The 22,038-nt window shown below is 41.6% G+C and overlaps 1 protein-coding gene across 1 annotated transcript in view; it reads right to left on the reverse strand.

The window, feature by feature from the left end:
• The window catches only part of frem2b (FRAS1 related extracellular matrix 2b), a 50,385-nt gene that overhangs the window by 5,345 nt on the left and 23,002 nt on the right, over positions 1 to 22,038 (reverse strand). The window contains exons 3-20 of the mRNA XM_031863763.1: positions 20,958 to 21,104; positions 17,367 to 17,597; positions 14,947 to 15,072; positions 14,450 to 14,701; positions 7,574 to 7,723; positions 6,527 to 6,736; positions 6,214 to 6,411; positions 5,938 to 6,102; positions 5,483 to 5,665; positions 5,262 to 5,392; positions 5,004 to 5,159; positions 4,448 to 4,751; positions 4,104 to 4,235; positions 3,595 to 3,926; positions 1,321 to 1,513; positions 1,099 to 1,203; positions 722 to 849; positions 511 to 645 (exon numbers count right to left, since the gene is read on the reverse strand). Coding sequence (XP_031719623.1) covers positions 511 to 645; positions 722 to 849; positions 1,099 to 1,203; positions 1,321 to 1,513; positions 3,595 to 3,926; positions 4,104 to 4,235; positions 4,448 to 4,751; positions 5,004 to 5,159; positions 5,262 to 5,392; positions 5,483 to 5,665; positions 5,938 to 6,102; positions 6,214 to 6,411; positions 6,527 to 6,736; positions 7,574 to 7,723; positions 14,450 to 14,701; positions 14,947 to 15,072; positions 17,367 to 17,597; positions 20,958 to 21,104 — 3,278 coding nt within the window. The remainder of the gene's footprint in view (positions 1 to 510; positions 646 to 721; positions 850 to 1,098; positions 1,204 to 1,320; positions 1,514 to 3,594; positions 3,927 to 4,103; positions 4,236 to 4,447; positions 4,752 to 5,003; positions 5,160 to 5,261; positions 5,393 to 5,482; positions 5,666 to 5,937; positions 6,103 to 6,213; positions 6,412 to 6,526; positions 6,737 to 7,573; positions 7,724 to 14,449; positions 14,702 to 14,946; positions 15,073 to 17,366; positions 17,598 to 20,957; positions 21,105 to 22,038) is intronic.

Here is a 22,038-nt window from a genome sequence, read left to right on the forward strand (position 1 = left end):
CATCGATCTGAAGTCAACAAGGAAATCAGTGTGATTCTACTACCATAACTATTGAGCAGAGTCAAGGCCAGAGCAGCCAATCCCCAATACAACATCCCGTAAATTCACTTTGTTTGTTTTTTAAATTCGTTTCTTTTCCTGAGTTATATATTGGCGTCTAGAAGGGAGGACATTTTGTTCCTCTGACATTTTGGTTGGATTGTGTGGTCTTGTTTAACGGGGACTTTTGAGTAGGGCAAACATTGTGGACAGGGTTATTCTCTTGTGAAGCATACATTCCAGTGTCCTTTTAGAGCATTCTTTTGTTACAATTTCCTCTTTTAACCAGGTCTCCTGCTCTCACAGTGGCTCTCAAAATGCATTTGTGACTAGGCTTTAAACTAGAACTGACTAAGCTGAAGACTAGGAAGGTGCTATTTTAATGCAAGTCATGTTTTTTGCTGACAAATCTTTCTCACTCAATAAACCTTTACATTTTTTCCAGTTTGATTTTAGACAAGGTGAGGTCACCTGCTGAAAGCGGATGTCCATGTCGAAGGTAAGCGGCTCTCTGGGATTGCAGACAGGAGGGATGGTGTACTCCAGGCTGGGAGGGGACGTGCAGGGGATCAGCTTCACTGTGTATGTGCCAGAATAGTCGCGCACCTGAGAAGGGAAAATATGTTTACAGTAAGAATGAGGTGTGAAAACAATTAAACTGGAGAGCAAAATGTTTACTCACAGCAAAATCAGACACATATGTCCACTGCTGGATGGGCTGGTTGTAGGTTGGCTCATTCCTCACAAGACTGAGGTTAAAGGTCAAACCAGAGTGGTCGGGACACATGACCATGGAGGTCAGTGGTGAAGCTGATGGAAAAATACATTAATTAAAGTATTTGTAGCATGCTCAGTGGACAATTGAAATACTTTGAAAAATAAAAAAGACTAAATGAGGCAAATACTGTAATATCAATTTTAACTAATCATGAATGATATAAAAACAGATGGTAGTTTAGCTTGAAATGAAGTTTAATTTAAACTATAAAGCAGCATCATATATCACATCCAATGTATACTGTTAAAAACGAATGTACTCTTCTATATGACATACTGTACCTGGATGTGCAAACACAAACAAGCCTCTGAATCGTGCTTCGGTGCGGAAGTTAACTACTAGTCGTCCCTGGCCATTTATACGCATGCTGGTTGGGTACAGGGCACCTACAAGGACAATCACAGACCTCAATTGTAATTTGGCCACTTATTTGCAATCCCATCTTATGACATATTTTAAGTAGTCCTCAATTTTTATATCGCATACTACTGATCAAGTCTTACCTTGTAGTTCAGCCTCCGGTGGGCTACCTATACCATCCCTCCATAAGATGGCAGTGTCGTAAACAAAAGTGAGCCTCAGCTCTGACTGTAAATCAAAGTGCTGCCATCCTCCTGCTCCCACAGGGGAATGGAAGACATAGGACACATGGAGCGGTACTCGTAGGGTAACATAGGACTGGACCAGATTCAACACCTGCAGTGAAAACCAACATGTTGTGTAAGAGCAAATCATTTAAATCATAATTCAAAGATTAATATATTCCTGTTGTAGAGGTATCAGGAGGAAAGCATCAAAACACCCTGAATAAAGTGCATGTACAATACCTCTGGAGACGATGAACACTATTTTACCAATATGGCTGATTTAAACAAGTTCTGCTCTGAATAGTGCTTCAGACAGTCCACAGATTGATCAGACATGGCAATGCATGTATTAAGGAACTCAAATCATACTCTTCTGAGAAATCAAGGCTGTAACATTAACTTCAAGTAGCTATCAGTCAATTCACTTGATGTTTTATGGCTGTAATTGAATGTATTCTCTAAGTGGTCATGGACGCTTAACCATTACAGATGAAATACTGCAATTTGTATATTTTCAACTAAATCAATTTAAAACATTTATATTGCTTTTAACATTATGTATTGCTGTTATTGGTTAACATAAAAAACAGAATGCACTGCATTTACATTTGTTGGAGGTATTGGATTACTCCAAAATTCCCCCTGTAAAAGAGCTGTCCTAAAATGGTCAAAGGATTCCAAGTGGTGAAAGTCCTCAGAGGGAGCACTCTCTGGTATCTGCACTTTCCTCTGACCTGTGAGAGGTACCTGCCTGCACTGGCTCTGTGTTCATGTGGAAACGTGCCTACGCCTCTGGGCGCTGAAAGCTCACGCCCATGATTTGCAGAATGGCCAATGTGACACATCCTGCTGGGCCTTAATAGATTCCTATGGTCTTGTTAAGCTGGGCACTAAGCCCTACACTGTGACATGACACTGCCCCCGGCCTGCACAGCCTGTGCTCAGACTGCCTACCCACTTAGAGGAGCAATCGGGTCACAGGGCACCGACAAATAAAGGCAGATTCTTTTCCCATTGATCCTGCCTTACATATCTCGAAACAGAACTGGCGACGCCTCGGTTTATGCATCTACATACCGTCGTTTGCTCTGTTCAGTAACCATAGCAACAACATCTACATACGGTGCCGTACAAGACCTGAATGTATGCCACTATGCCACTTGATGGAGAGACGACAGGCACAAGAACAGAGGTTGCATTGCTATACGTGTTTTCTTCAGAAAAAAATCCATTTAATTAGTTCTCACCATTTAATGCAAAGTGTGTGCATTTATTTGACCTTAAGGTGAAGTTTGTATTACTGACGGCAGTCTTCTTACTTGTCAAAACAGGTTTATTACTGCCACGTTCTCGTTTACATCATGTGGCTGCAGGCAACAAAGTTCCACTTTGGCTGTTATCACCATGGGTGATGCCTTTGTTACTAAATAAACCTGAAGCAATGTGAAATGAGAAACCCCCATTAAAAAAACTAACCAAGATACCTAAATATATTTGCGAGTGCTGTAGGGATTTAATTAATAATCCTCAGTAGGGAGTGTGGAGGAGGTTTTAATCATGATGTGCCTCATGCACTGTTACAGCCTTTCTTTATCAACACTCTACCTTAATTAACTGCAAGCCAACTAACTGTATGTTTCCAAGGTGAATGCAAAGGTTGAGGGCTGCGATGCATGTATGCCAGGAGAACAAAGAGGGGTTTAATATTTCCTCCTTCCAGCTCCACAACAGCTGCTGCTACAAAGAGCACATTGCACACATAGCAATACAGATGAACACAGATTTTTACGAGGTTGCTGGCTATTGACTTGTCACTTTAAGAAGATAAATAACCGGTCTTACCAGGAGTTGAAGGGAGCAGAGTGTCAGGTTAGTCATTACTATAAAGGTTAACACGGGTCTCTAGACAATAATGGATGACTTCTACAGGCTGGTATTTACTTTAGGATCTTTAAGGGAAAACCGAACAGGCAAACAGAGTTTTAATATGCCTTGAAATGATTACTTATGATTGAAAATCCAGGAGGATTTAAAAATTTAAATGGACAGAACAGACCAGTAATTGCTATGTCCACATTCCTATCCTCAAGGGGGTCTGCTGCTTTATTGAATCGACTCCTTGCTCCTCATGTCTAGGGATGACAAAAAGGGTCAGAGGTGAGCTGAAGCTCAAAGGTGGGGCTGCTTTACCTGTCCATCAGTCCCAATGGTGCCTCCACAGTCACTGAGCAGCTCAGACATGTCATAGTAGCTGGTGAATTCCCACAAACAAGCTTCCAAGTTGAGGTTTCTGTAGAATCGTAGTGTACTGGATCCCCTAAGGGAAGTGCTGTATTGGTAAGACGACGTCTCGCCAATCACTTCTGGATTTTTGGTGGCTTCAGTAATGAAGCCGTAGCGAGTCTTGACCTCAGCGTAATCCAACAAATTGGAGCAGCGATGGTTGCCAACACGGGTACCGTCTGGGCTCAGCGTGAGCTCAAAGTTGGACAGGGCTCGGGTGGACACTACAGGTAACATACCTGAGAGAGGATACACATATAGCAGTCAGAGAGTGGAAGCATATCAATGTTAGATTCACAAAGTAGGGAAAACTAACTAAAGTAGCTTGTAATTTAAAGACTGGTTGAAACAACCTGCATCCGGTTGATATTCTTACTGATGAAAATTATATTATACATGCAATCTGCTGTTCTTACCATCAATGTGGGGCATGGTGACAGTTAGTTTGATGAGGTTGGGGTGGTCTGTGTCTTCTGTTCCAGTGTACCGCAGCTTGGCAGAGAAGGGCTCGGCCCCAACTGTGCCTGCAACACGAGGCTGGCACATTCCTGTAACCAAGCAATACACAAACAAACATCAAACGTTTTGTTTTCCTACCAATCCTCCACAGGAAATTCTTTTATGTTTCAGTTTTCTGTCCGAGCAAGGACAGCAAGTACTGGAGTGGGAGGGCAAAATGCAGCGGGCAGCTGCTTATCGCATTGAGCCATTTCCATGAGAGAGACTAAACATTTCAAGCTAGAGAATGAGCTGCACTCACCCTCGTCCATGCTGATGGACACTATGGGGCTACTGAGCTCCAGACCCTCATCCCCGTTAGAGTTCACGCCCCTTGCGGCACACTGGACCCTGGAACCAGCCTGGAAGTAGACTGAATCCAGAGTGATGAGCTTGGAGGAGGTGAAGAAGGTGTCAAAGTCTACTTCCCTCATAGAGCTTGTGACGCCATCGGGGCTGGTGGGGGCGCTAACGAGCCAACGATAACGAGTTAGGGTGTTGTTGATGTTCTCGCTCACACAGATGGAGCCTGTCTTGTCATAGTCTGGGTACTTGGGGTTACAGGCCTGGAAAAGGGAGAGAAGAAATGCTTGGGTAAAGCACCCAAAACCACTGCAGCAGCCAAAGTAATTCTGTATACTCCTGATGAGCCTTCAAGGTAGCTGATAATTGAGCGAAGTGTGCACATCTGCTAGATACTACCTCATTAACAGTATGTACCTGTTACTGTACTGACAGAGAGTCTTGCTAAGAGAATCATTAGCAGAGTAAATGACTGAAAAGTATGCCACAAAGTATTCATTGCAGTTGGGACATACAGTGACACAAATGACAGGGTATCCGGCTACAGGAGGAGAGTCACTAGTCCGGTCGACGTCATCGTAATGCAACAGAGAAACCACTCTGGGCACCGAGGGGAAGGTCACATCCGCCATGCTGTTGGTCTCCTCGATGTAGATTATAGCTTTGCTCATCTGTTGATTGACACGACACGCAAGGGTAATTAAGAGGATGTTAATGGAGAAGGTAGCCACACACTTGACAGTTAAATCATGTTCATTAAGCTTGATTTTCACCTTTGTCTCTGCCACCATGTTCTCATCAGGCTTCAGGTGGACAGTGAATGCCTCCCTCATTTCTCTGACACTGTCATATAAAATTTCCACCTCCACATAGTGCTGTGTGTCACCCTCTTTGAACACAATTTCTGCAGACAAAGTAGAGATTTGAAAAATGTTTTCATAGCAAATTTCAAATAAATTCTGTTCTGATAAAAGTGCCTTGCGGTGTTATTTACCCTCAGATATGGGATGGTAGTCCTCCCCAGACGTAGCAGATCCGTCCTTGGTGTGAACTCGGACAACAGAGACCTTGGAGGTGTCCCCAACACGCAGCACTGGGATCTTTACCACAGACACCTGGCCACTCTCCTTTGGTTCATTCACACTAAATTTGGTCTCTCCAAACCTAATAATTGCCTCTGAGAAAGCATGAAATATAGTTTCAATCATGGTAGTAAACTGTGACTAACATTACAGCATACCACATATTAAAGCCCATGTGTGCAACTTACTGAATTTTTTTCCCAGGTGGTAATATCATAAAAGACTCAGATCTGGGCAAATAGTAACACACAGACTAAAACATGCCATTGGGATGATTTAAACAATGTTAAATATTCTGCACATGGCGGCATTTAAACAGAACTCATTCTAAGGAACAACATGTAACAACAAAACAAAGCATTCTTACTGTCTGCCTCGTCTTTTATCTTGACGAGTGTTTCATTCTGCCCTCCAATAGATGCTCCAAATGGAGATTCACTCTTGGGGCTTCCCAACACAAGTCGGAGCTCTTCTTCTTCCTCATGTTCTGTGTCATCAACTAGTACCAGTACACAAGGTTTTTCAATCTCTCCTGAAAAAATGGAAAAGATATTGAGCGACTGCATATGTCCTTTTAATTGTTTTTAAAAGTAAACTAACACAAACCATGGAAAGGCATGTGTGCTAGGTTTTATTACGTCACCTGGTAAGAAGGTGATGAGGGAACCATCTGTGTTGGGCCTCTCATTGAAGTCCATCATGACCTGGGCTGTCCCCTGCCGGCTGTAACAGCGAACTGTGGACTTGTAGCTGATATCTCCACTACGGTAAACAGTAGTTGAGATCTGCCCTGAGTTCTCATTGCCCACATACACAGCATCACGGAACTGCACCTTTGGCACTGGAACAACATTACCACACCCATAAATCATTATCAGAAATACAGTAAAAACATCATACATTACTAAGTACAACCATTTGAATAAGTTTTAATTACAACCAAGATTGTCACTCACAGTCTGAAATGGAATCATTGATGAGGATGGTAGCCTTACTCGGCTCCCCAAGGATCCCATTCATAGGCATCCGGAGAACCAGTTCAAACTTCTCTAGCCCCTCCAGCAGCGGCTGGCCCAGGTCATCCAGGATGGTCACACGAAACGTCTGCATGGTGACCCCCGGTGCGAAGTCCAGATTCCGACTGATCCCTACGTAATCCACACCAGCTGCTCCACAACACAATATAGGTCAGGAATGTTTCAAAGAATATAGCGCTTATGGGATATAGTGAAGATAACACAAATGGACTACAGCACTTGATCTTATTCTAACAGCAGTTCTCATGTTACTTCATAATTCATTTGTGGATGTCAGGCAGCGAGTGAGATGAAAGGATATACCCTGTGAGCTGACAAAATGACGCTTTCTATCTCGTATTCGATAGGCATGAACAATTGGAGTTCATTGCGTGATTAAAGGAGATCTGCAAGAAACTGGATATCTCCCCGAGTGCAAACAGGTTATTCATTTGCCATTCTTTGAAGAGTCTGAGTATTGAGAGCTCACCCTTTGCCCGCAGGCTTTTCTCATGCACTTATGACCCAGTTATGTGCATAAGTGTGAGCTTGCATATCTACCATGCTGCATATGATTAGATCCTAGTAATGTTTATGGATATAACGCAGGCAAGGGCAGAGATGTTGAGAATCTGTGCAAGGGGGAGAAGACTGCCTGGGGAGAGGACATAATAGAGGCTGTAGGAAAGGCTTATGGACATAGTGACCAGTCTTAGAATCCAAAGCGATTATATATCAGATGCCCTCAAGGCAAGGGCCCAACAGAAAAAAGTCCTAACTTCTCTCCCCCTGACCTAAAACAATGTTTACATTCCACAGGTCATCCACCCAACATATCCAGCTTTAATATCACCATTGACTCTTGAGCTCAGGAAACAAAAGAGTGACAGGGCGATGACTTAAGTCTACTGTTTTCTGTGGCTTGCATTTCTCTAAGCACTAACTAGCTAAAGCTGTCAGAGAAAGGCGCCTCGCAGGGACACGTACCCTCGGCTGAGACAGGATCTGTCTTTCTGGAGCGCACTGTGACGGTTCCTCCTTTGGAGAGATCAGTCCCCGTCCTCCATACCTGCACCTCCACAAAGCCATCACTCTCATCCACGTGGTAGTCTGTGTTGCCAAAGTAGAAGATGGGAGCTGGGAAGAACAACAGATGAAGGGATGAAGGAGATGAGGAAAAGCACACAGGAGGATGAAATCCATAATCATCTTTTAGCTTTTTCACAACAGGATACTTGAATGCCTGCTGTAATTGTTGAGTTGAATCTGTAATAGCTAGCATAACCTGCCTCTGATTACAGGAGAAATTGCATGAACGTTTCCATTGAAACACCAGCAGGTAGTCAACACTGTAATTGTCGCCCTTAAACAACACTTTCTAACTTCCTGGAATGACGTTTAGATAGATAGATAGATAGATATAAACTTTAGTCATCCCCAGGGGGAAATTACTTTGGGGGGGATTTCTAAATTTGTATTCACTCCTAAACAACAAAAAGCAACCTGAAGGCAGAATTTCCTGGTTTTGTTGTGGATGAGCCTGGTGGTGAAGTTGACTTTGATAGTGATGGGTCTCAGAGGCAGACAGGAGGCCTGACAGGAGGTCTGGGGGATGTAGAGCTCAATGTGCCAGCCCAGGCCTGCCTGACTGCAATTAGTGTTTCTATGAGCTGAGATTCCTCTGTAGCCAAACTCACCCACTATTATTCTATTTAACCCGTTCGGAGTCTGTTTTCTCTCATGTCATGCTGTTTGTAAAATGGTTGCTAAATGACCTGGCACTCTGTATATGTGGTGCAGTGCCATTACAAAGAGACTTATTTATGAATTCAAACTGCAGGGAGTCAGTCGTAGTCGATTAGAACAATACAGAAATAACCTGAGTGGCCACAAGCTGAAACCAATCCAAGGAAGCAGTTTTTACCTTCTTACAAAATACATACATTCTCATAATTGATCAAAAAAACACAAAAAAATTATTTTAGGATAACTAATGGGAACAAGCCGCCACTGAACACTGAAAACCCTGTGCTTTCGAAAACAACTGTGACCAAATAATGAATAAATTAAGTGAATGACGATAGCCATGGGCAGAGTTGTGGTTTCCATGACAATGGAACTCTGCACCTACAAAATGATACTTAGCTGTTTCTCATCACACAGTACGAGGTAAAAGGGAGGGCGGGGAAGTAGAACTGGGTGATAAGTGCTTTGAACAAAAACATATCCGTACTGTTGTAACTGCATGATGATTATGTTATCTAATAAAACCAATATACAAGGGCAAAAAAATAGATTCACTGCCAACAGTGCTGCAAGGCACAATTACATATCAAGAAAAGTATGCTTATTATTTTGCACTGTATAATTATTCTTCAAAGTAATCTGAGTCTCAGATGATATTGTATATTTTGAGGTTGTCTGCTTTGCCAGTAACAGCTCTACATTAACAAGATAAGACACGTTCTAAAAGGGAAATAGTCTTTTTAGGCAAAGCCTTGGGATTTGTGGTTCTCAGAGGAGCCATCTCTGTGGTTGGAATAATATTTCATCTAGGAGCAAGCAAAGGACAGAAAACTTTTATGCTTTAATCTGTCCTGAGAGCACAGTCAGGACAATGAGTGCTGCATCAAGAGGCTTGCAGCTGCCAGAATTTCTCCCCACAGAGAAACCAAACAAAGATGGTTGTGGCTGCCTGCACTGGGTCCCCAACAGGAGGGGTAATCGGATCTGCTAGGTTGGCAGCCAGGAACTTGGGCCCTGTTGTACTAGTCCAGAAATCAGATAAGGTTTGTGAAGCAGACGACGAGCTTCAAAGAGCTACGGCCCATTAGCTGAAAGGTAAACCCCTGGCTCCATCAGCCCGGCCAGCAGCACCATTCTACGGCACACAGCACATCTAAGGTTACCTGGATGTAAGTGGAGATGATCCAGATTTAAACCTGCCTATTATGTAAAATGATGTAAGGTGTGTAAACTTTCATTTATTAAAAAACAATGCATTTAACTGATTTAATATAGTTATTACATACATTTTACTAGTATTGTCATTAATTGTTGCTTAACCACATGGTCTCCTTTTTAGAAATTAAAAAAATAAAACGTAGGTCAGAAATTAGAGAGCCTTACTTATAATCATTATGTCTGTCAATTTATTGTGCAATATGCTAAAATAACAAAGGCATACAATACTATAAAATAAGAGGCACAAAGAGAGACACGGGCATCCCTAAGGGGACTGTTACACTCCCACTGACTGCTTGATTCCACTTGAACTTTGCATGACATTCCCACAGCGCTGAGTGGCTTCTCTAATGGTGAGATTCAATTGAGCCCTGGCAAATGTTTCTCTGCCCACTGTGTGCTCTACAAATCTCTCTCCTTCAGCAAAAGTATACAAAAGAAGCTCCATACTCAATACAGAAAAATCTACAACTTTAATTGTTGACAACTGTGAGAAACATTCACATTTTTGAGTTTGAGTGTGTTATGGCTGCTGTTTAGCACCTCTCAAGTATTTTGGACATCTGTTTGTATCAGAATGAATGAAAATCCAGGTGAGACATAATGACAGGGTTAGTGTGTTCCCCCTTGATTTATCCCCATCCAGGATATGCTGCACACACACGGGACCCGCCCATCTTTAAAACAGCTCATAATCATACCTTTAGAACCAAGACTGTAAATACACGAGTGCTGTACAAGCGTTCTTATGACTTACAGCCCCCACCCACCAAAACATTTTCCCGGATGCAGAGTCAATATCAAACAGCAATTATCTCTGCAAGAAAAGACAAGTTTCTCCAAACCCATAGAGCCAAGAGTGGAAACTGAAAAGGTGTGGACGTTTATGTGCAGATGGTCTGCCCCAAGAAATAACACATATTCTGAGGATAGCAGATGTGCATACTGTAAAATGTCTGGACAGCTTGTAAACTTTACAGTCTTCCATGCCAAGTTGCCAGAAAATGTACCTTTTATACAGGAAAAAAAGGTAAAACATAAGTCATGTCCCTGTTGTAAAAAGTAGCCAACTGTCAACATTAGCAATAGCTAATGTTGACAGTTGGAAGAAGGCCAGTACTCAACTATTGTGTTATGCATACAGGAACATTTAATAATGTACAAAATTTTTTTTTGAATGAGTTTCTTGTTGACCCAAATATATAAATGGGAGACCCCCCAGTGGGATCTTCTCGACTTTGGTTATACTTGGTGTCTGATATCAGTTGCCAACAAAGTTCCTTCAGAGGCAGAAATATCAATTCCTGTGCCATGTAAGTCTGCTGGTTTTCATTTCAAACAAAGCTGATTTTAATTACTCGCTCTCTGCAGGTTAATAAGGTGTGCTAATTAGTGAAATTAATGTTTTGGTTGGAAAGAGCCTTCTTTTCCATGGCAAAGTTTCTACAAAACTGGTTATTATTGCAGTAAACTTCAACTTATTTAGTTGTGAAAGCTATAAACATTCTCAATTTAGATTCCCATAAATTGTCAGATTAACATCAAACATTTGGCAGACAATAGGAGCTCCTTGCACGTGCTTGTACCCATGTAGGTGGCCAAGACTGTGTGTTTGCACGGAGCAGGGAGTGCACACATTGGTGCCCTGTGGCTTCTAATTTCATCATATTGTGCTACTCTGGTTTGCCTGGCTTGAATAGAAGACATATTGCTGAAATGCATTTTTGCTGATATCAGTAGATTGTGTCTCTAGGAACTGTGAGCCCAAGGCTCGGTGTAGCTGCTGAAAGCCCTCCTGGGGAGCCCCAGCATAGACCTCTCACAGGCAGGGACAGGTGCTCGGCCATGCATCGACTCCTTCCTTCCATGTACACCCAGTGCACAGCTACCGCTGCAAGAGGGATGACAAAGAAGGATGTGATGCCCCCATTTGCCTCCCTTCCATATATACTGGAGGGGAGTTAGGAACCTGGAGTATGTACTTAAATCTAATACCAAGACAGTATAGCTGAACTTAAGAGTGGGAATGAATACCCTGCTGCCATTTTACCCTTCCAGACAGCAGATTAGTCTTGTTCTGCTTGCCTCAGAGCTATTTACCATTTACTTCACCATCAGTACTCAAGCCATTTCATTATCACCTCCTTCAGGGAGATATGAAGGCTTGGCACCACCGTATTTTTCCCTGCTCTTCACGCTCCATTTATTCAGTGGATGCAGGCAACCTAAACACCCCCAGCACCTAATCCAATTCATACTTTGGAGGTGTTGCTGCACAAACTTTACACACATTCTGTGTGTGTGTCTGTGTGTGCATGTGTATTCAGGCAGTCAATTTGATGTCTTGTGTCGGTATAAAAACGAGCCAAGCTGTCGGACAACAGCTTCAGGCATTGTTTCTCTCAATGTCACATTGAAATTCTTGACAACAGTAAAAATCTAAATTTTCACAATAACAATAAAATCTACACAAAGAATGTTTCCAGGAACGGAGGCTGTATTCTGGCCTTTACAATTATGGCACCCTTGTGAGTGCGGAGCTTTCTGACAGCTGATATGCATAAGTAGATTTTGATTGTCACTCAGACACCCTGACAAAGCCAGAGCCAAGAAAAACTCGATTACAGATAAAGCAGGAATAAACCTGGGTACAGACTGTTGGTTGTCAGTCCGAGTCAAGTTAATCCTAAAAAGCACTGAGCCTTCTTTTCTCCTGTTTCTGTGTGATAATACACTCAGCCAGAGGACCCCTAATGTATACAAATGCATGCCAGGAAATCTCAAATATGCAGAGCGAGAATATTTCCAGTATATTTTATAATTAATTGACTTTTCAAGCCCCAAAAATTGGATTACTCAGGCAAGTCATTGTTTATAACAGTTGCACGATGGCTGATTCTCAATAAACCAGGGGCAATCATGAAAATAGAGTTTACATTCCCACACTATGAAAACGCAGTAATGCATGAACATAAAGATGCTATTTATTAGTAACAGGAAACTGCCCCAGTAAATAACTACTTTCTTAAACAGCCTTTGCCTTTGTTCTTCTGAGACCACTTCCAAAGCATTCTTCAAGTTGGCTTATATAATCTAGTACTTTCTAATATATATATGCTTTGTTTGTCAGCCCCCATGTTTCTCAAACAGCTTTGACCCTCATCCTAAATATAAATGCAAACAACAGTATGTGACAGAGTCAGACATTCATAGTAAGACATTAATCGATAACGTCTCCAATCAATGAGCTGTCTGGCAGTTGTAAAGACATGGAAGACTTGTTAGAGTCAGAGTCATCCGTAAAGACAGTGACACTGTGGAAATGTAATAGTTGTAGAGGTAAATTCCAATTGAAGAGTGTGAAGCACACTGAATGCGTAAGGTGTACATCCTATTAAAAACCTGTGTGACTCAGCAGCTGCCTTGGCAGACTGGAGTCAATACCCAGGAGCAGTGGAGGTCAAAAGGCCCTGTACTCACTCTCAGGTTACACCGGATGGTGCTACAGTAATAAAACATTCCAACCACGTAACCTCCTCTTTCCTCAAACTGGTCAAATTCACTTGAAGTGTGTGTGTGCTTTGAGTCCCACAGTAGTAGAGGAGAATAACCTGTTACACAGTCTGAAAACTGCTGCTACAGTAGCCTCAAAGACAAGACCTCCTCAGCACAGGTTCATGGATGGATGATTCACATCCTTAGCTCTATCGTTGATGTCTGAATACTTGCTTAAAGCACTGGAGATTATTCACTAATTGATGTGATTATTTCAGCAGTCGTCATGTTTAGGGGAAAAGGTGTGAGCAGGAGCATCGTCACTGACCAGCACCACACATTTCATTCTACGTTGGAGATTCATTAGCTAGCAGGATCAGCGCTACGCTGTACTCAAATCATGATATTTTTACAATTCACATTAAATCCTGTGACCCTTTCAGCAACATGTACAGTACTATGAAATAGGAGGGTCTCTTCAAGGAAGACTCAAAATTTGAGTAGTTTGAGCAGTTGGAAAATAAATCTCAGTGACAATAACTTAAAATACATGCAAAAAATGAATAATTTTCCAATGGTCATGAATTTTCTTAACTACTTAAACCAAGACTTTAGATAACATAATGCTGAATTGAATATTGCATCATCACCCCAATTATGTAGCTTCAAATGGGTTTTGATTCAAGGAAAAAAAGACGATTTTGCAATCATGTCGGGGATTTCAGTTCTAGTGTTGGCTGCCTGCGATCACAGTCTTGACTTCAGAGCAGTGCTTCCGGAGATTGTCAGAGCGATAGGGAACCTGAGGAATGGCCGTCAGGTGTCGGGGAACAAAGAGGCGTCAGGACGATATGGGAGACTACTATCAGCCCTCCAGTCTCAGCCTGCAGATGCGAGATAAAGACTTCGTCTCCAGGAAGGAGGCTCGCACACTCACGCATCCCGAGAAGTTGTCAGGCAAGCACAAACACACTCCGAAAGAAATTCACATTCAAATACACATTTTACATGCACAACAATATTTGCAGTCTGTCTGCCCACCTTCCTAACTGTTTGAATTTCTCTCTTTGGATCAATTCAGCAAAAAATACTGCACTTACAAAGCCTTTTTTAAAACTCATTTTCAGCTATTGTCGAAGTGCTTATCCATTACAAATACATTAACACCGCCGTCTAAATCATATAAAAGCCCTTCTAACCAAGAAACAAATTCACTCTGCCTTTTCTTGAGGCTTTAATCACAATTGAAAAACCTTTGAAAGTGAAAGGAACAAAAAGACTTATCTCTAAATGCCATAAAGGTATTCAATAAGCAATGCCATTTCATTTCTTGAACCTGAACAGACTATTTGACACCGTATTGCATTCCATTTTACAGTTCTGATCAGTGAAATGTCATCTTACCGTCTTCCATATCAGGGATGATTGTGATTCGTGCTGCGGGGAACTTTGAGCCCAGACGGCCCCCCATAGGCATACTGAGGGTGACATTGAAGCTTTCTTCGTCTTCATACAGGGAGTCATCAATGATCACCACCCGGCAGGATTTCTCCACCTCTCCCTTGTCGAAGCGCAGGATGCTGTGATGGTCCTCAGGCCTGGAGATGTAATCAGAGTAGGAGAGCACCATGGTGGGGATGGTGCCTGTGGCCGAAACTGAGTGGGAAGAAAACAGAATTACAGAAAGCAAAGTTAATCATCCACACTTTGTCACGACACAAAATATACTTTTTTTCACATAAAAATCGATACAAAAATATGATTTTCCTTTTTAAATTGTTTTTTCATTAACAACGTTTACATGCATCACTGAAATACTACCTTAGGATGATATGACTAGAAATGATTCTCTTCACTTTTAAATTTACCCCCAAAATTTCCACACACAGTTCTTGCGTTACCTTGCTGAGTGTAGCAGATGACCATCAGCTCCAGACTGACATCTCCACTCCTGTGCACTGGGATAAGCAGCTCACCAATGTCCTCCTCTATGTTGTATGTGGCTGAGCGTATGAACACTGTTGACTCTGTGTATGAGAAAAATCAACACGCATCAGACATAGTGCGTTAGAATATGTTAAATTCTATCAGACTTCTGTAGCATCAGTGGTGTAGTGGTCGTTGATGAGGTGGGTTTACTACTAGGTAGATGGGTAGGTTGCAGACGAAGAAGTCGGTCTACTCTCCTAAGAGGTGGGTATACCCTGCCCTTCACTACACTGTTTATGATCAGTTGTCTGGCAAAGTGAATGTGATAATTCGAATATCAGGTGAATCGAATTGAAAAATGAAGAAGAGATGAAGAAAAGGGAAAAGCTTTCAAAACATCAAATCATGTGTGACATTATTTGCATTAGTAACATTTGACACACAGGCTTACACACAATGATAGCTCTCATTACGGCTCTGCTTCCATCATGTTTATTCAAAAGCCACTGTTTACTGTTTGTTTATCTGCAGCAATATTACAACCCGGAGTCGGCTTACACTGATACACAGAGAGACGCACATGAGGAAAATGTTATCTGTAAGACAATGCTGATTCTGAAAAGAAGGAGTCCTTAAGGGAATTAGAATTACAAATCTGTGTCTCACACACTTTAATCTAAAAGGTTCACAAAAATAGGCTTCAATGAAAAGCGTGTGTTAACTCTTTGTCTCCTTCCTTCTATGAGCTGCATATGACAACCAGGAAGGTAATGAGCTTGCAACATTTCGGCTATAAAACAAAAGAGCTCAGACACAGGCTTTGTCTCCCTCTCAGTGAGCGTTGTGTTCACCCACATTAACAAGGTGTTGGTAAGTCAACAGATCTTAACCTGACGTCCTCTCCCTCCCTAAAGACAAAGCAAGCAATTGCATGGCATGTTGTGGCCACTGTTCCCTTCTTGTTTCAAACGCTAAGCTGTTTTCAGCCTGAGCTGGTGTGAGATCATTTATTTTTCACAGTTTCATGGTGGCAGCCCCTAGGCTATTCCATCGTTCTGTTCTCAGTGAAAAGCAACAAAAAATATATTTTTATGAGCCTTAAGAGTTTGTTTGACCTTGAGAGGCCAAAACACATTAAATCTTTCGGAACCATAAACAGTATAATGATATGATAATAAACACATGGCTGTTGCAAGACAATGTCTGTTAAAGGAATAAAGAAACAAAAATGGAGAGATAGCCGCCAGTTTTGTTGACTGCCCTCTGGAGACTGATGTTCTGTGAAACAAAGTTCCAACTAAACATGTTAATCAGTATACATTATTGACAGCGATTTCTTCCTTTTCACCCAATGAAGTCCTATGGGATGAGGAGGAGCAGCATCCATATTTATACTGTGCAGTTATCTATCTCAGCTCTATCCCAGTCAAGCTGTTTTCAGTAACACCGTTAATCTGTTCTCGTAGAGCTCATTTCAGATGCAAGGGAGGTCAGCTTGGTTATATCCATATGTCCTTTTGACATTGTTTATCTACACTTGTGGAAAGAAAATACTGCCCATAAATATGGTTTGCTTTTTATTCATTATGTAGCTATTTACATTTAAAGTTGGGTTCAAGATGTTGTTATTTCCTCTCAGCATTCAGTTTCCATGTGAATTAATTCTGTATTCAAAATGTCATGTGCTCTGATGTCCTTGGGCAGATAGAGAGAAGCATTTTCTTAAATCAGAATTTCAGCTGAGATGACTCTTCGACCTTAACTGACATCTCTGCTGCTAAAAAAAGATACACCTTTAGTTACTCTAACAGATCTGTAAAATGCAATGCATTCCTTTAGATGTAACCTAATTAGATGACTTGTCTATCATTTTGTTTTATCTGCTGTCCCTAAAAATGCATTGCCTTCTTTCTCTTTCTTTATGTTTTTTTCATGTTCTAACTCACAGAGAAAGCTCATGTACTGTGTTATTTGTTGTTGGCTACCCTTCAAGTAGCCAACGAGTGTATTATGGGTGTGCCGGCCATTGACGCTGCACCCCCTATTCAAAATATGACTGACATCTTTGTCCCCTCTTCAATGGATTTCTTTCTGTATGATTGTTGAACATCTATGCAAAATGATGTCACATCATTTACTGTTAGACATGTGACATCAAACGCCCAACAATATTTCACAAAGCTGGAAAATGTTTGGCCGTCAAACTCCATTGTAGCTCCACCTGAGTGTGTTTCATTGTCAGGCAAAAAAGCCCGAACATGCAAAAAAAGTAAGGGGCCTTGCCAATATTTGTTTCGTTTTTTTTAAAAGGAATGTATTTAATCTCACTAAAACTAAGCATAATCAACATTGTAAGCAAGATAGTTAAATGTAGACACTTATCATTACTGACCATCATCAGGGTCCAGGATCTCCACAGTGGCAATCTCTGGGAATTCAAGGGCTGCCATCACTGGCTCAGACAGAACGATTTGGAAGGTCTCTGACACTTCGTACTCGCTATCTGACAGGATCCGCACCTTCCAGGTGGCTGTGGTCTGGCCTGGGTTGAACTGCACCTGTTTCTGAGATTTCCCCCGAAAGTCTTTGTCCTTTTGTGCAGTGCCATCCGTGGTGCCTATACCTTAGGAAGGACGTGGGAAAAAATTGGTTATTATTATAATCAGGTAGCATCTGCTCGCATCAGGCATGTCAGAGAATGTATCACTTTGGTCAGGTTTTCATACCAACAACCATTAATATTAATGTTTCAAATCTATCTTTTAATAAACATATTTCTGTGTAATGCATGTGCATTCTGTGCGTCCTGATATCTGTGTGACCATGAATGGTCACAGTTGCACAGATTGTATCTTTATACAATTAAACAACTGTTTTTCCAAGAAAATGTCAGGTCCCAGTTGGTCTAACCCGACAATATCTGCCCATCTTCTCGGTGCAGTTTCTCACCCCCAGTGTGTTTCCAATGGCCATGGTGGGAACAAAGCCAATTACTCCTCATGTCAGCCTAGTCTCAGCAGCAGTGATTGGAGGCTGACTTACAATGTCTGACCTTCAGCATGTGAGCTGTTTGATGGGGCCTACAGTCACTATAGCTGTGACACTGGCAGGATTGCTGTTGAGTGGGAGCACTGAAGCTGGTGAAATGTCACACAGTCTCTCCATTGTCTTTGTTGTCTGGCCACACAACAAGCAGCAGGGGTCTGCCACTAAATAGAGAGAACATAACCGCAAACCCAACGGCAATCCTATAGGCTTCCATAAATGTAGAATACATTATTACTGTATAAATGAAGCACTAGTAGAAGCATGAATAACTGCAACTTAAAAAAAATGCTGTTTGTTTACAACTGAGGGAAGAAGAAAGAGAAGAGGAAAAACTGAAATATTGCATCAGGACTACGGAAGATCTTCAAAAGACCACAGATTGAGAAATGCATGGGTTTGGGCTTTTAAGAAAATTACCATTCTGTTCTTTGATGAAAATAAAAAGTGGGCTTTGATATGCAAGTACAGACGGAAGGAAAAGGCCCCCGCACATATGTGGTCAGATAAAGCGGTCAAGTTCAATGGAGCTCGAAAAATCAGCAGTCTTCAAAGAGTAGCTAGGAGAGGAGAGAGTAAGATTTGCTCCAAACCATCTCCTGCACAATGCCTGGATTGGATAGCCCGGATCACAGCAGCTACTCTGAGGGTTCGCGGCAGGTGGGCTCTCTGTAGCCTCCAAACTGGTGACACCTGCACATGTGCACATTGACCAGTGAAGAAGCAGCCCACATCTGGGCTCCTCTGATCAGTGTTCACTCAGGCGGGGCTGGGCAAGAAGAGATATCCCCAGTCTTCATGAGAAGGTACTGGCCAGGGATCAGTTACTATCTCATCGCAACACTGAGGCAGATGGATGGCTTGAATTGTCAGGCTGCTGGTGGCCTGCAAACATGGTTTTCTGCTTTTGCAAACTCCAAATGATAACTGTGAGAAAGTAATGAATGCTCTTGTTTTTGTTTGTTTTTACGTTACTGGGACAGGATATTGCACTGTTTTTAGTAGTGTACCTGCAGGGGGAATGCTGCTGAGATGTTTTTAAAGTATGTATGACAAAAAATAATCCATCCAAAATAGTTATTTCTTAGGTAAAATGTTTCTTACTAAAAAAACAATGTTACTTATTGAAGTGTTCTTTTACTTTCTGTAGATTTTAATATAATCAGGTCACATCCCAAGCCAAAAACTGTGCTTTCAGTTAGGTCAGCAAATGTTTTTCTTGGTAAGAAATTGAAAAATATATATTTCCAAAGCCATTTGATAGGACTGACAGAAAAAGCTACAGAGTGGTGTGTGATGAAAGAATCAATGCCTGGGGATGTAAACATGTCTTACTATCATGGGAAATGGACAACATAAAAGATTTCACAATTCATGCATTTAGAAAGACAAACTTTATTGCTATTGGTACTTTGAAGGCGTTGTAAAATAAAATGGTACTGACTTGAAAAAAAAATTAAATTGCAGCTTCTTTTGTGTGCTTTCCATCACGGTATGGAGAGGTACATCAGCCTCCCTCATCCATTATCATTCCCCTTCAAGCTGCCTCAATCATAAGAAAACTGCACTACGAAAAGCTATGGTTTGGACTTGAAAGCACACAACAGTCATTTTGAACATTTTGAAAATTCAAGGCATGTTTTCTCTGGGCACTGAACACAGAGCGCATCCAAAGTTCAATGTGGCGCTTCTTTAATCTATAATGCAACCATTAATAAAACAGTAGCGATGCTCTAGAAAACCAATACAAAGGACTATTATGAGATTGTTTGACCGAGCTCCTTACACAACATACATTTTGCTGTTTAATATTAATTTGCAAAGAGATTACTGTGGGGTCATCACAGGCATTTCAGTTGATTTTTCTTTTGTTTTGGTCTCAACACGAACAACATAATTTAAATCACAGCTATTTGCTTCTCACTGTGGATTATTATCAACTATATCTGCCTGTATATCTCTAGAGCGTGTGATTATCTGCCTAAAAATGTAAAAATTGCATTTCACAGAGTGGCAGAGATAGTGCAGATATAGTGTGAGACACTATTAAAGTCCGCAGAATTCCCATATCACCTCAGAGACGCCCTGTGGCTACAAAGACACAGACAGCAGTAGAGCAAATGATGAGATTTGACCTTTAACTTCAGGACACCTTAATCACACCTCATTTTTTATGGACAGAATAACGGTGCCCCGAGTTAGAATTCCTGCCACTCATAAATACTTACAGCAGCTTGTTTTTTTAAACTGTGTTAAGAGTCATTGTCTGTTTAGTTCCGGACAGTAAAATTCCTCGACTAACATTTGCAATGGCGCCTTTCCATGGACACCAACTTTGGGTGACCTTTCTCATGTGCACATGTGGTCCCTGAGGGATTGTCCTGTGCTTTTGTCCGATTGAAACGTAAATACTGGTCGGAGAAGTCAGGTGAAAGGTCATGACCTGTGTGACCTTAAAGGGTGTCTAGGTCAGCCTTAGAGTTTTCCTGTAATATATAAGTCTGCGTGAAGTTGTGTCTGTGTGCTGTGTTTGTTTTTCATTTTGTTTGTTTCTTTGTCTGTATGAACTTTAGCTTTCAGGATACCTGAGAAGAATCAGCAGATTCAGTGAAATGTTGTGGTAAATACATCCTTAGGCAAAGCAACAACTGAGTAGTTTTTGGTGTGGATGCAGGAATATATTAAGTCTTTATACTACAACACAAACAAATATGCATATTTTGTTATCATCCACTGTACTTACCTTAATGAATAGAATATGGCACATGTATCTCATGGTCCTTTTTTAATTTGTCACTTCTACCTTTTATTCTGTAGTATCTAGTCAATATTTTTATTTTCTAAATATTACATTCATGTATTTATTTACTTACTCATTCATTTATTATTTTTTAAGATCAACATTTTTTCATTAAAATCAAAGGTGGTTTCTACTTACTAACGAATGAAGTCTCCCCCAGGTAGCCCCGACGTTTCAGCACCACTTCCAGGAACTTGACCTCTTCATCCACCACGTAGTGTTCCTTCTCTAAAGAGATCCAAGCCCAGTTCAAACGGAACTGCTGGTTCTTCAGTTTGTTGCCTCCTGCAAACAGATACAGTTGGTCAGATAGCCTCTCTGGGACGTAACAATCTATTAAATAATAATGTTTGGGAAGATTAACATAGCTTTTTGTTTCTGGGCTGGCACAGGAATTTTGAATACCCCTTATTAGATTGATTTCTTGGTTACCCTTAGGACTTGACTTTTAAACTCCTTGCCAGCACTCAGTGGAAGGTAGGAGGGGTGCACAGGCCTTATGCTAAGGGAATGGAGTTTGTGCCGTCTAATTGCTTCATTTCATAATTAAGATAAAAGGTTTCTGATTCCTGTCTGAACTGGGTTATGTCATCCTTGCCTTTTGAACTTGGATTCAAAGGCCGAGGCTAAGGAGGGCATCACTGCTACCATTATGGCTAGAAAGACTCAAAGCAGATCCACTTACACAGGCATCAAACACACACAGGTACACAAACACTGACAAAAGTAGTGCAAAGACGTACCCACACTGGGTCATACTCAAACCACACCACACTTTGATTTTATTTCAATTTCCAGAGCACTGACTGGCAGTCTAAATAATTATCCACTGATTCCTGGAAATCTACAGGAATGCATCCACCAGGCTGCATAGTGAGAGCTTGTGTCTGCTGCTGTATTGGATCGGAAGGATGAGATACAGATGACTGAGCCACTAAACATCTGGCGGGTACTGAAAGTTGTGTAATAAAAGTGAAACCGCTGGGAGGCAGCAGGGACATTGGTCAGAGTGTTCCTGGTGTTTATGTTAGGCCCGACTGAGAGTCTCTACCCCACCCCACCCAAGTCGTTATGGTCCGTAAATCTGTTACGTTCGGCTGACCGCTCCGCTGTGTCCATTTCCTTCCTCGATGGGCACGGTGAGACCTATACACATTCACCCTGGGTGTTTTATTATTTGTGAGGGTGTAAGCATTTACGACTTTGTGTGTCTGAGTGT

This window comes from Anarrhichthys ocellatus, unplaced genomic scaffold, assembly GCF_004355925.1.
Source record: "Anarrhichthys ocellatus isolate YVR2014 unplaced genomic scaffold, GSC_Weel_1.0 scaffold29, whole genome shotgun sequence".
NCBI lineage: Eukaryota > Metazoa > Chordata > Actinopteri > Perciformes > Anarhichadidae > Anarrhichthys > Anarrhichthys ocellatus.